At 45.8% G+C, this 14,629-nt stretch overlaps 1 protein-coding gene and 1 long non-coding RNA gene across 7 annotated transcripts in view; one reads left to right on the top strand and one right to left on the bottom strand.

The window, feature by feature from the left end:
• Nucleotides 1-3,852, top strand: part of Slc16a6 (solute carrier family 16 (monocarboxylic acid transporters), member 6) — a 22,744-nt gene extending 18,892 nt beyond the window's left edge. For all 6 annotated transcript variants that reach the window (NM_001029842.2, NM_134038.3, XM_030245458.1 and 3 more), the window contains one exon: nucleotides 1,313-3,852. In NM_001029842.2, the coding sequence (NP_001025013.1) occupies nucleotides 1,313-1,563 (251 nt within the window). In that variant the 3' untranslated portion in view covers nucleotides 1,564-3,852. The remainder of the gene's footprint in view (nucleotides 1-1,312) is intronic.
• Gm45916 (predicted gene, 45916) lies at nucleotides 1,348-14,629 on the bottom strand. The gene is made up of 2 exons (NR_040680.1): nucleotides 14,452-14,629; nucleotides 1,348-2,945 (listed from the first exon to the last, which is right to left on the bottom strand). It is a non-coding gene; the product is annotated as a predicted gene, 45916 (long non-coding RNA).

Below are 14,629 nucleotides of genomic sequence, written 5' to 3'. Positions count from 1 at the left end.
CTTGGCAGCCTATAACCCGCTGAGCCATCTCAATGGTTTCCCTGGTTAGTACAGAAGGCTTCTTTGTTGTAGAGGCAAGTCGTGTTTCATATCTTAGCTGTGATATGCCCTTATACTTTCTGTGATTACAGCCAGGCTTGGTGGCACACACCTGTAATGCCAGCACTCCAGAGGCAGAGGCAAGTAGATCCCAGTGAGTTCAAGGCCAGCCTGGCCTAATGTAGTAAGTCCCATCAGAGCTACATAGTGAGATTCTGTCTCAGAAAAACCAATAATTCCTGTGGTTAGAAATTGTGCTCGTTAAAAGATTCCTGAAGTAAAAAACAACATAGCCCCTCTTTCTGTTAGGAATACGAGCTTGTGAGGATTCTCTGTGAGGAGAGGGTAGAAGAGACCTTGAGAACACTGCCTGGAGCAGAGTGAGACAGAGCAGTGCTAAAATCTACCCTGCAGTTTGTGGATTTTTACAGAACAACGGCTTATTATCAATAGTCAGAGCCCACGACGCCCAGGATGCTGGGTTCCGAATGTACAGGAAGAACCAAGAGACAGGTGGTTGGTTCTCTGTAAGTTCAAGGCCAGCCTGGTCTACACGGAGAAACTCTGTCACTGAAAAACCAAAATAAATAAATAAATAAATAAATAAATAAGAATACTAGTTTGAGCCGGGTGTGTTGGCGCACGCCTTTAATCCCAGCACTTGGGAGGCAGAGACAGGCGGATTTCTGAGTTCGAGGCCAGCCTGGTCTACAAAGTGAGTTCCAGGACAGCCAGGGCTACACAGAGAAACCCTGTCTCGAAAAACCAAAAAAAAAAAAAAAAAAGAATACCAGCTTGTTAAAGTAATGGGCGCCTAATAGTCCTGCTTTCTTGTTTCTCAATGGGCTGGACTTAGCCCATGAAGAGCTGGTCGGTAACTCAAAACTCGCTTTTGGCAGGTGCTATAAGTCTGCTGTGTGCTCCATTTCTTTATCCAGCCCAGCAGGTTTCTGCCTTTGACTATGGCTCCTTCAGAAAATCAAAATCAGTGAAGGAAGCTAGCAGAGTGTGATGGTCCAGTGCCTGTAACCCCAGCATCTGGGGGATGGAGGCTGGCTAACTGCTGTGGGCTTGAGGTGAGGCTGAGCAACATAGTGAGTTTCAGGGCAGCCTGGGCTACTGTGTAAGACCCTGCCTTAAAAAGTAATTAATTAATTAATAATAAGATGGTAGGTCAGCCTAAGAGATGGAGAAGTTTTGGGTTGGATGGGAGTTCAAGCGTAAGGGTGTGTGTGGTGGTGACGTTGCTAACGGTGCCAATGTTTTCTTCCAGGTCTGCTGGTTGACCAGAGCAAGATATACAGCAGGGCCTTCTACTCCTGCGCAGCCGGCATGTGCCTGGCTGCCGTGTGCCTCGCCCTGGTAAGACCCTGTAAAAAGGGCCTGTGCCAGAATTCTCATTCAGGTGAGAACCAGACAGACCGGCAGCGTGGGAAGGCGTTACAGGACATACCCGAAGACTTTCTGGAAATGGATCTTGGGAAATGTGAACACAGGGCTCATATGAAAATGGATCCCGTGTGACACATTTTCACGTCGTGGCTTCTATGTCGCCTGGGAGCGGAGCCCCTGGGGATACAGGGAGGGGTAGGCGCTAACCACTAGACCCCCACCTTCAAACTTGCATGAAGGGAATGCCTGTCTGACAGCAGGGCCAGCAGCTGTCTCTTCCCCTCCAGTCCCTTTTGCTTGTTCTTTAAGCCAAAACCAAAACAACCAAACCTTTTCCATACAGGAATCCAGCCCTGTTCCGTAGCAATACAAAGATAAGCGGAAGGACCTGGGGGGGTGGAGGCACCCCAGCACAAAAGCAATGCCACGAACTGACAGACTGCTGTTACAAGCACTCCGTTCCTGTGATAAACTACTATATTATAAAGTGACATCCAGCCCAAGTCACAGAAATTAATTGGCCATTCCAAAACGACAAAAAAAAAAAAAAACCCAAAAAACAAAAAAAACCCCACAATCTTGAACCATTAAAGATGTTGCTGATTTTCAGAACTACAGGTGAATTATTTTTAAACGATTTGAAAATGATTACTAACGTTTACATTGACGAATCATGGCTTCTGGGTTTTCCGAATACCACATGAAAAGGAAGCTATGCTTTAAAGCCAAGCATTTGATTAATATGCAAAAAATTTAAACACATATAACAACTTGAACTTCATAAACATGAAGATTATTGCTATTTTTTTCGTGGCCAGCCATCACCACAAGTATTTCAATAGAAATGATAAATTGCATTCATGTTTCCTATTTTTCATAATGCAAGAAATAAATGACTGTTGTGTCTTTAACTTAAACCACTATTTATTATTAAGTTATTCTAGGATGATTAAAACGATCAAAAGAAAGGGCCAGCGAGATGGCTCAGTAGGTGAAGTTGCCTGCCACCAAGTCTGACAATCTGAGTTCAATTCCTAGGACCCACACGGTAGGTCAACTTCTGTGAGTTGTCCTCTGACCTCCACACATGCTATGACATGCATGTGCCTGCACACAGACACACACAAAAATATTTAAATGTAAAAATATAATCTAATAATCAAAATAAATAAAAGGTGATTGGAGGTATACACCACATATTTTTACCTCTGTTCTGTGGCTCTTTAAATGCTTCAGAGAGCTTTTCTGGTCTCATAATGTAAGTTTTCCACAGCCCAAGTTGTAACGATTCTTCAGGTGTTGTTAAAGGCAATGTTGTGCTATTTAAAGGGGAGGGGGATAACAGACGACAAATCGCCTCAGCTTTTACATATATCAGCTAAGAATACTTGAGGATCTTCTTTGATCAGAATTATATTTCATTGGATTGTTGGAACATTTCCAGTGGTTTTTTGTTGTTGTTGTTGTTGTTGTTATTCGATCTGTAACTGTTGTTGAAGCCTTTCTTCATTCATCTGAAATGGGAGAAACGCAGCCGTCACCATCACTGAGTTACAAGTTGCAATTTCCATCTTCTGTAGAACTTGATTGCCCTAAGTTGCCATGGGTACCGAGTGGTACCTGGTCACTGCTGCTGGTGAGTTACACTATACAGAGTTCTGCATTCTAGCAGATCTCTACAAAGGGGGGGGGGGGGGTGCAGTGTGAGGGTGAGGGGGTCTGCTTCCTCGCCTGTGTGATGGCATCTCCCCGACAGGGCGGCCGATGCCTGCTGCTCTACCTTTCTTCATCTTTACTGTTAAGGACAACTCAGGGGGAAACGTAGAACAAGCCTAGTCTGGTTACAGGTACACACACAAGCTTGAATCTTTTTCTCTGCACTGAGACGAAGGGGGTGTGGCTCATCACCGCCTGCCACATTCAATACAGCATCTTATCAGCCATAGAAATAGGACAATCTGTCAAACTTTGGGGAGGGTGAGTGACAGGACGAAAGACAACGTGTCTGTCCAAAAAAAAGCAGACTGCACCTGAAATGGGATGGATGTAGCCAAGCTCGGTGGGACCCCTCCCCCACCCCCACCCCCCCGAGCAATGCTTTAGTTTAGGCTCCTGGGCAGGTTTACAGATGTATGTGACTTCGGCACTTTAAAAGCTATTTTGTACTACGAATGTTCGAGACGATTTAATATTTGTAACTGATTTCTGAGGGATCAACTCTTAAGTTCAATCTATATACTGCATGAGACAGGGAAATGTATGCCAATTTCAGTGTGTGAACAATCCGGGGGGGGGGTGGGCGGGGTGCAAATGTTGGGAAGGAAAAAAACGAAATACCACTACAGGATCACTGCTCTGTTCTGTATGAGTGACATCCTGGTACTTAGGGATTTACAATAAATTTACGGCTTTTTATCTAAAGAGTCTGATGTTCTTCTGTATGAAGTGCTTTTTACTGATCTCAGAAACTGCAAAATCTTGGAGCTACCCCAGGACACACAGTGATTCTCAAGGCATGGGTAATGCAGAGATTTCTTCTTCTTTGTCCAGAGTCAGGAAACAGAAAAATGATCAGAATTTTTTTAAAATACATTTTTCTTAATTATTTGAGAAAAAATATAGTATTTTTGTTCATATCAGCCCCTCTCTCCTCTTCCTAAGTCTTCTCAGACCTACCCCATCTCCCTCTCATCCCTACTGTATCCTTGGCTTTTCTCTCTTTTTATTTTTTGTCCTTCCTTCCTTCCTTCCTTCCTTCCTTCCTTCCTCCCTTCCTCCCTTCCTCCCTTCCTCCCTCCCTCCCTCCCTCCCTCCCTTCCTTCCGTTGTTGATGATGTTGCTTTGTAGCCCAAGGAATCTATACTCTGTGTATTTATGGGCATGAAGCAAGGTGGACCTACCAGGGTCCACACACCATTAAAGAAGGCAGAGCTCTCCCTTCTACTGCCTGTGTGTAGCTCCTCAGCTAAGCTGGGGACTCGTGGGCACCTCCCCATCCGTGCTGGAAGGGTGACCAGCTTGATCCTGTACGGGCAGTCACAGAGCCAGGGCCTTGGCTCTGGTCCTTCCTCAACCCCTGGGTCTTACAGTCGTTTCACATCCTCGTCCAAGATGGCTTCCGAGCCTTGGTGGGGTGTGATATAAATGTCCCTTTTGTCTGAGCACTCCCCCGACACGTACCCTCTGCACAACACTAAAACTACTCATTTATTTATTCAGACAGAGTCTCACAGGCTAGCCACAGACTTCATACCCCTGCCTCCGGCACACTATGTTCGGCTGACTTTTTCTTTTCTTTTCTGTTTGTTTGTTTGATTTTGTTTTGTTTTTGAGACAGTCTTACTCCTTTGCTACATAATCCAGACTGGCCTCAAGCTCACGGTGATCCTCCTGCCCCAGGTGCCTATATACAGGGATGCCACCAAAATCTTCATTTGTTCTTTTTCCTTTTTTCTTTGTGTGTGTATGGGGGGGGGGGGCACATGCGCGTGTGTGTGCTATGTAGGTATACTTGCCCCCTGTGTCCACATGTGCACCAGCAAGATTGCTCAGCTAAGCTTAACAACCTGAGTTTGCTCCCCAGAGCACACATAATGGAAAAGAGAACCGACTTGTACAAACAGTCCTGATGCCAACCCATACAGACCATTGGATGTGTGCTTTTCCACCGCCATGCACACAGTTAAACCAAAACGCATTTTTTAAAAGATGTAATCACATCTGGGCATTGGGGTGATGCCTTCCTGTAATCCCAGCATCTGAATGATGGGCACAGGAGGATGGCTGCTAGTTCAAGGTTAGCCAAACCAGGGCTACATCTTAAGACCTGCTTTTTAGGAAAGCAGTAAGAGCTGAGCAGTGGTAGTGTACGCCTTTAATCCCAGCACTTGGGAGGCAGAGGCAGGCGGATTTCTGAGTTCGAGGCCAGCCTGGTCTACAAAGTGAGTTCCAGGACAGCCAGGGCTACACAGAGAAACTCTGTCTTGAAACAAACAAAAAAAAAGAGAGAGAGAAAAAGAAAGGTAATAAGAGTTTAAAATGGTGTGATGTTAAAGGTACCTCAAAGGCCATGCCCTGGGGAGGGAGGCAGGGCTAGTGAAAGGAGTTGGGCTAAGGAGAGCATGCCCTTGGAGGGGCTGTCTACCTCATCTATTTTACCTCAATGTTCAGAAGCTGATGTAACTACCTAAATTCAGTTACAGAAAGACCCAAGAACTTTTCAAATCTCTTGTTCTGTTGTGTGTGTTTGCTTGCTTGCTTGCTTGCTTGCTTGCTTGCTTGCTTGCTTGTTTTTTGAGACAAGGTCTCATGTAGCCTAGATTCACCTTAAACTTAATATTTAGCCAAGAATGACGTTAAACTTCGATTCCTCGGTCTCCACCTCCCAAGTGTTGGGGATACAGGCATGCGCCACCCTGCTTGATTTATGTGGGGCTGGGGGTTGAACCCTAGGTTTTGAGCATCTTAGCTGGGCACTGTACCAACTGAAGCACATGCCTTCTCGGAACGCCAAATCTCTAAGTAAACATCACAGACACCCAACGCCAAGGGCTGGCAAGCATTTGCTATAAAGGGCCAGATAGTAAACTCTTGAATCTTTTCTTATCACAGGATTCTGCCAAAACTATCCAGTGGCCATCATGTAGGGTCCGAAGCAGGCACAGACTGAAAACGAAGGGGGCATAGCTGCCTTCAACAATATTTTATCATGGGTGCAGAAATTTGAACTTCATAAAAATGACCATATGTGAAATATTTAACTGGGGGTGGGGATGGGGAATGGTATGGCATTTGTAGCCCACAATCTATTAAAATAAGATTTGGAGGGTCTGGAGAGATGGCTTGATAACACTCTTGCCGAGTACCCAAGTTCAATTCCCAGCGCCCAAGTTGGGCAGCTCACAACTGCAAGTAACTGCAGCTCTGGGAGATCTGACGCTGTCTTCTGGACTCCTTGGACACCAGCAAGCATCCACAAACACACACATACACACAAATACACGTAACTTAATACTAAGTAATCCTAGGAAGGAAGGAAGGAAGGAAGGGAGGGAGGGAGGGAGAGAGAGAGAGAGAGAAAGAAAGAGAGAGAGAGAGAAAGGAAGGGAGAGGGGGGATGGAGGGAGGGAAGGAAACAAGGAAGAAAACAAGGAAGAAAACAAGGAAGGAAGGAAGGAAGGAGGGAGGGAAGGAAGGAAGGAAGGAAGGAAGGAAGGAAGGAAGGAAGGAAACAAGCAAAATTTGGTGCCAGACTTGGTAGCATGCACTTATAATTCCAGAACCCAGGAGACAAATTCAAGAAGATCATGAGTTCAAGGACACCCTGCTCTACACAGTGAATTACAAAGTGGAGGTAGCACCAGGCAGTGAGGTCCCTGGGGAGCACTTTGGGTCCTGTCACCTACAAGAGTAAAAATGAATTCAGCTGCCTGCCCACCATAGTCTCTTATCCCTGCTCCATGTGTCTCCAACATTGCAATGGCTCTGAGCACCCCAGCCCTGAACACTAAGCTCTGACAGACAGAAAGGTGTTGCTGTTCCTGGTGGTGGCTCACGCCCGTAACGCCAGCACATGGGAGGCTGAGGCAAGACTGTCACAAGTTCCAAGTCAGTCTTCAAAAAGAAAGCATAATCAATCAAACTAAAATAAAAAATTCAGGAGTCACGATAGGGGCTAAAAAGACAGCGAAGAGTGAAGCATTTGCAGCACGGCTTGAGTTTAACCACAGAAGCCCACTGTGACCTCAGTCCTTGGGTGGGGGAGTGCGGCTCAGCTGCCCGCTGGTCGAGCTGAAAGAGCAAACCCCTGGCTCAGTGAGAGACCCTGCCTCAAAAGAATAAGGCGGGAAATAAATCAAGGTACCCGATCCTGACCTCTGACATCCACACACCCAAGCACGGGAGAGCCCACCTTTACACATGTGCACCCCCACAAATGCACAATGGATCATCAAAGTCCCTTTTCTAAACGTGTATTATTTTGGTACAAGAGAGATGGCTCAGCAAATAAAAGCACTGGCTGCTCTTCCAGAGGACCCAGGTTCGAGTCCCACCACCAACACAGCACCTCACAACAAACGGTAACTCCAGTCCCAAGGCATCCAATGTCCTCTTCCGTCCTCTGAGGGCAGCAGGCAGAGATGCAGTGCACGGGCATACATGCAGGCAAAATACCTACACGCATTAAAAGAATACATTTCCATTGTATTTTATGCATACGAGTGTTGTGCCTGAGTGTCTGTCTGTGTGTGGCTTGCGTACAGTGTCTGCAGAAGCCAGAAGACCTTGTCAGATGCCCTGGAACTGTTGTTGCAGACACTGTGAGCATCTATGTTGGTGCTCAGAATGGAACCTGGGTCCTCTGGTAGGGCAGCCAGTGCTCTTAACCACTGAGCAATCTCTCCAGACCCTCACCAAAGTAATTTTCAGATCATAGGTGTGAAAGTCAGGCAAGATCAGGCAGTTGCCAATGCATTAATTAACTGATTTTTTTTTCCATGATGACTCTCTTCAGCTCATTACTTTCTGTCCTTGTATTTAGACCATGTCCTTTCTGTACAAAGGTAGGATGTGTGCCTCTGTCTAGTTGCTAAGGTTATGTGCCCTTTTGAGACAAATGTGTGTGTTTATACTATGTTTCCAAACCCTTTAGCAATTTATCTCTTTTTTTTTTTTGAAGCAGGGTCTTATATAGCCCAGGCTAGTCTTCGACTGCCTATATAGCAGGGGATAACCTTAACCTTTTGATTCTCCAGCTGCCACATCAGTGCTGGGGTTATAGACATAGTTACTGTGCCCAGTTTTAGGGAGTGTTGGGGATTAAACCCAAGGCCTGGTGTATGCTAGGCAGGTACTCTACCAAGTGAGCCGTGGTCCCAGCACACAGAGTTATCGTTTTCACTCCCAGCAGTACATAGCTTCAGGACATTATTATATCTGGGGATCAAATGGAAAATACATCGCAAGTCTGAGTTTCAATCGGCTAAATTCAAGTCGCTTCCAGGTATATATTACACATAGATTCTGTATTCTGTCCAAAATAAACTAAAAATCAAAATCATCAGAATTCAGTTTCTCTCTTCCTCCCTCCCTCCCTCCCTCTCTCCCTCCCTCTGACTTGTCTGGGATGGCCTTGAACTCACTATCCAGCCAAGGACAGCCTTGAACTTCGGATCCTCCTGCCTCCATCTCTCAAGTGCCAGGGTTACAGACCAGTACTACCATGTCCGGCATGATTCTTACTTTTAAAAGCTCCCACATTCTGGAGTTCATTGATAAGCCATCCCGTGATTAGAAGCCACTGCTTTGAAGCTTTAAACAGTCATCAAACCCAGCTCATACGAAGGCAATTCTAACACATTACAGGCTGCGCCACTCCTCGAGATACACAGAACACAGAGGATTGGGCGGCTGTCCTCTACAGATGTGTCTCTAACACAGGTCTGCCATATCCAATAGGTGGGCCAGCCACCAAGGCACACTAGGTCCCCCTGGTGTTCATTTTTATAATGATTCTAACCACACAAGGCTAACAGTTTGAGTTTTCATGCAAAAACAAAAAACAAAACAAACAAAAACCCTATGCATTAAAAGCCAGATTCAAATGACGTCAGTGCACTTGGATCCCTTCCAGGGGAATTTAGACAGCAAGTCTGGCGCCCCAGAACGTATCGCCAACGAGTATTGAGAGCGAACACAACCCGGGCCATGCGTGTGTGTCACATATATTCACCTTTCCTGCCACTCAGGAAGACAAACAGGTTAAGGACCCTAGCAACTTTTTTCCTTAGGATCAAAGATGAAGTCCCTCCTCTCCCCTGACTGTTAGTCCTGTCTTTGTGAATGAACTCCTGCTGTGTAGTACCCACAGCACAGTGAGCTCACTCTGACCCCTCTTCTAAACTACGCCAACCTATGCTGTCTGCAAATCCCATCAGGACTACTGTCTGTCTGTCTGTCTGTCTGTCTGTTTGCTTGTGGTTTTATTTCTCTGGGAGGTGTTATTGAGACAAGGTCCACGTAGCTCAGGGTAGCCTCAAACTTGCTACGAGGCAAGGATGACCTTGAACTAATCCCCTCGCCTCTGCCTCCTAAGCCCCGGGATTACAGGCTTGTTGCCCTGACACCTGGCTCTTCTTTCTAAATATATCCAGGATCCGACTGAATTGCCATCCCTGCTTCTCTCTCTGAGCCAAGCTAAGGTCATCTCAACTGCATTATAACAATGATCTTCCAGCAACACCCTGACACCTCCTAAAATTCCCACACAGCAGCCATAGTGATCCTTTCAGAGCACACACTAACCACAACTCTTCAAGGATGAACCCTAGATAAGCCACATGGTGCTATTACTTTCTCCTCTGGTACAACTATGCCGACCACTGATCAATTCCCCCATCCCCACTCCTTGTTTCCTGGGGTGTTTAAACTGCACGTACGCCCGTGCACCACATACATGCAGTGCCCGAAGAGGCCAGAAGAGGGTATCGGACTCTCTGTTCCTGGAGTTACAGAGGGTTGGGAGCCGCCATGTGTCCACTGAGCCATCTCTCCCTTCAGTATGAATATGCTATATCCTTTTAATTTGCTTGATTCCAAATTTCAGCCCTAAGGAGGCATTCCTAACTGTCCTGTTAAAAAGGATATTTGGGACTGGGGGGCATGGCTCAGTTGGTATGAGGCTCACCTAGCATGCAGGAAGCCCAGAGTTCAATCCCCAGTGTTGCATAAAACCAGACGTGATGGTACATTCGTGTAGGGCGAAGAGTTAAGGCCATCCTTGACTACAGCAAGTTCGAGGTTTCCTGGACCACGTGAGACCCTGGCTCAACCCCCAATTTGCTTCTATTCTTTTACTCTGACTATACCATAAGAGCATTGGTTTCTTCCTCTACTTTCTCTCTCTTCCTCTAAAAAAACACTAGGGAAGACTTTTCTTTTTTTGTCTCTGCTATATCCTGAAGGGTTTGACAAGACCTAGCACATAGCCCCTGGTATTAAAACATTATTAAGAGACTAAACCATGTGAATGAGTGAGGTTTATTATCTTTCACTGATTGACAAACCCCTTTGTTATATGAGTTTTTAAAAATGGTATCTAGGGTCTGGAGAGATGGCTCAGCAGTTAAGAGCACTGCTTGCTCTTCCAGAGGTCCTGAGTTCAATCCTCAGCAACCTAATGGTGGCTCACAACCATCTATAATGGGATCCGATGCCCTCTTCTGGCCTGCAGGCATATGTGCAGATAGAGCATTCATAAGTAAATAAAGTGGTATCTATTTACAATGATAGCTTGAGAATCCGGTGCTAGCATAAAGTGCTTGGTGAGCCCCTGGAGGCTGAACACACTGTGCACAGAAACCACTGTTATTCCAAGACCGGAAGATGGGGTTCCAAGTGCCCATCGTGGGCATACTGTATGGTCTGTTGGCTGAAAGGGACAAGCCTTGATCAATGAGCAGAGCCCAAAGACAGAAGATGGAAAAAAAAAAAATGAATGCCATGTAGGTCTGCAAATGGACGGCTGTAAGATTAATATCTTACCCATGCAGATTTAGTTTTAACTCAGTCTGTTTCCTATCTGTGTGTGCACCTCCACCCACCTTGGCCCCACAGCCATGAAGCCCAAAATGGCCCAGAGCTTTCTAGATAAGAGTCCCACCTATGCTTAAATTTACAATTCTTCTGCTATAGCTTCATAAGTCCTGGAGTTTCGGGTGTATAGACGCATGCCTGGAGCCCAACAGATATTCACTAATACACGGAAACTGTACATAGTTCTGCAGCTCAGGGTGACATTTCAGTACACACATACACTGGGTAGTGAGGTCAAATTATAGTTGGCATAGCTATCATCGCATACATTTCATGTCTTTGTGTTGACAGCCTTCTGAGCCCTTTCTACTGGCTGTTTTACAATGCACATCTGGGCTGGATAGGTATGTGGCTCTGTGGTAGAAAGAGGCCTGTGCTCAGTCTCCAGAACTGCATAGGAACAAATAACATCTTGGCCTCTCTCTCTCTCTCTCTCTCTCTCTCTCTCTCTCTCTCTCTCTCTCTCTCTCTCTCTCTCATTTTTATAGTGCCGGGGATGAAACCCAAGGGTTTCACAAATGTTAGACGTGTACTCTTACCACTGAGAGATATCCACAGCACATAATTCACTTCATGTGTGTGATGGTTCATTAATATATATTTGTTATGGGAGCTGGAGAGATGGTTCAGTGGTTAGGGGCAGTGACTGCTCTTCCAGAGGTCCTGAGTTCAATTCCCAGCAACCACATGGTGGCTCACAACCATCTGTAGTGGAATCTGATGCCCTCTTCTGGTATGTCCCAAAAGAGCTACAGTGTACTCATATAAATTATATATATATATATATATATATATATATATATATATATATATATATATATATATAGCATACACACACACACACACACACACACACACATACGTGTGTATGTGTGTATTGTACCACTGCGCATGGACACATGGATCGAAACCAGAGGTTAACCCAGGGACAGAATGCTCTACATTGGCAACAAGCTCTTTCACCCACTAGGCCATCTTGTCAGCCCAGTTTCCTTTCTAAAACGCCTCAGTTGATAGCAAGCACTTTCCTGACACCACATCCCCGCCCCCAGCCCCTGCAAAGTGAGAAGCCCACAGACTGAGTCCTCTGACTTTTTTTTAACCAACCCCAGATGGCTCCTTGATTAGAAAAGAAGTTGAAAGAAAGTTTAATCTCATAAGCCCCTTTATAAACAATCTGGAAAAGCAGTGGTTTCTGGCTGTCAGGCTTTTACTTCCATAGGTCGGTCACATCTGAAAGCAACACGGAACTTGACACTTGAACAACCCGAATTGGGGCTGGGTTTTGCCACTGGTTTAAATGTCACAGGTTTACTCAGCTGTTGCAGGCTTAAATCCACATCTGCTAAGTTAGGGCATCTTCAACTTTGCCACTGTGACCCCTTTTCTTTGCTTTAGATTTGCTCTCAAAATCATATATATATATAGTGTGTGTGTGTGTGTGTATGTAATGGTTTTACCATTTATTAAAGATGAAAACAAACTTGCACACTAACAGCCTGAGTATAATCATTTCTTTTCACACACAGAATTAAATTTTGGACTGGGATGAAGCTGTGGTAGAGCACTTACCATGCATTAAGACCTGGATTTAATCCCCAGTACACACACAAACACACACACACACACACACACACACACACACCATGAGTAGGGGATAAAATCGTGGCTGAGCATCTGATAACGCAAGACACACAGTGTCTTTAACATTTTCCACAGCTCATGGATCAGATTTTTTTCAAATCTTCAGTGCTGAAAAGGCCACTCCCTTCTCATAAGCACTCAGTACAAAGTGGCAGAAGTCTATTTAGGGCCATTTGAGACGTTGCCGGAAATTCTGTCCTAATCTCAAACCAAAATTCATCACACAATTTTTTCAAATGAAACTGAAGTCGGCAACTAAATGGAAACTACTAAAAGAAAGCATTTTAGCATAATAAAATCTAAAAATATACAAACTTGATACACGCTGAGGAAAGACTGTAGGAAAATATTAACTGTCTCCTACAGCTAAACCATGGTGTTTCTAATGGAGCAGAAGACTTTACACAGGACAGTCTGGAATCCCAGCAGAGCCTTTGGGGGAGTTTTCACTGGAGATATGTGATACGGATATCATTTTGTGTTCAGACTCGAGGGGTGCAGTGTGACACAGATGTGACCTGTCAGAAACACCTCAGTTCATTACACATTTGATTTTGAATTCATTTTTGGTCACTGCACTTTTACTTTTAAAGATATTTTTAAGAGTGTGAGTATTTTTGCCTGCACGCATTGATGTGTGTGCACCAAATGCATGCAGTGCCCACAGAGGACAGAAGAGGGTGCAAGATCCCCTGGAACTGGAGTTACAGATGGTTGTGGACCGCCATGTAGTTCTGAAAGAGCAGCCAAGGTTCCTAACCACTGATCCACCTCTCCAGCACATCATCCACAGTTGCTTTTATTTTTGGTTCCATGGAGAGTTTAAGACTAGACAGTCTCTACATGTGTAACCTCACAACTCGGCTTTCCCAAGCAGAAATACATCCCAAGGAAATGGCATTTTCAAAACAAAACAAACAAACAAACAAACACCCTACCAATCAGAAGCGGCTGTAAATGCCCGTAATCCCAGCTCTAGGGATGCTCCGGCAGGAGGATTAGCATAAGTTTGAGACCAGTTTAGAGCCACATAGTGAGTTTGAGGACAGTCCAGGCTACATAGTGGGACCCTCTCTCAAACAAAAACAGGAAGGAAGGCAGGGAGAGAGGGGGGGGGAGAGAGAATTCTCCCTGCACTCTAAAGCAGAGGCCCTCCTGAGCTACATTCAGCTTGCGCATCAGGAAGACCTGCATGACATGGTCCCCAGCTCAGCATTTCTCTACTGATGCCTCAGTCTTAAGGGTCCTCCTTCCCAGGTAGACTCTAGAGCAGTATGAATCCCAAGCTGTGATGTGCATCACAGTACCACAGTCACACGGGGCTGCCAGCTAGAGTTGAGATAGCGGATGGTATGATGTTTTTGAAGATTTGGTAAGAAAAACGAATAAAAAACTCTATTCGTACCGTGATTCCGTGTTGAGATGGCGTTTTGGTGGCACTCAACACCTAATGTTACTGAAATGAATTCCAGCAGAGGGGCTACTGGACAGTTAAAATTGCACGCGTGGCTTGTGGTACTTTTCTATTGGACAGAATTGCTCCAGATAAAAGAATACAAGTTAGATTGGGGACCAGAGGAGTGTGAACCCACGAATTTTTATGCAAGAGTTACACACCCCCCAACACGATATTTGAGGGGTTTTTGGCAGAAGAGCGTTGCAAGTTCTCTAAAGTAGAACTGATTCCACCCACGGTTCAGGTGCCTTCTAGCCCGGCCTTGGTGAGAGTCGGGGTGGCCGGGATCTCCCCGCAGTGGGGTGCATCAGGCTGTGGTGGTTTACCTGAGTTTCCGACGCCCCGCAGGCCAAGCTGCCAATTTCGCTCTCCTCCCAGGGGCGGCCACAGGTGTTGCCCGCCACCGCCACCAGCGGAGGCGGATCCGCGCGAGGGACGGACTTGGGGCGCAGCTGGGGACAGCGACGTGCTTCCTGCCTGGGAAGGGCCCGTTCGCCGGCAATA

This window comes from Mus musculus, chromosome 11 (assembly GCF_000001635.26).
Source record: "Mus musculus strain C57BL/6J chromosome 11, GRCm38.p6 C57BL/6J".
NCBI lineage: Eukaryota > Metazoa > Chordata > Mammalia > Rodentia > Muridae > Mus > Mus musculus.
The sequence above is the reverse complement of the archived record's forward strand: the minus strand, read 5'-3'. Positions and strand labels throughout refer to the sequence as shown.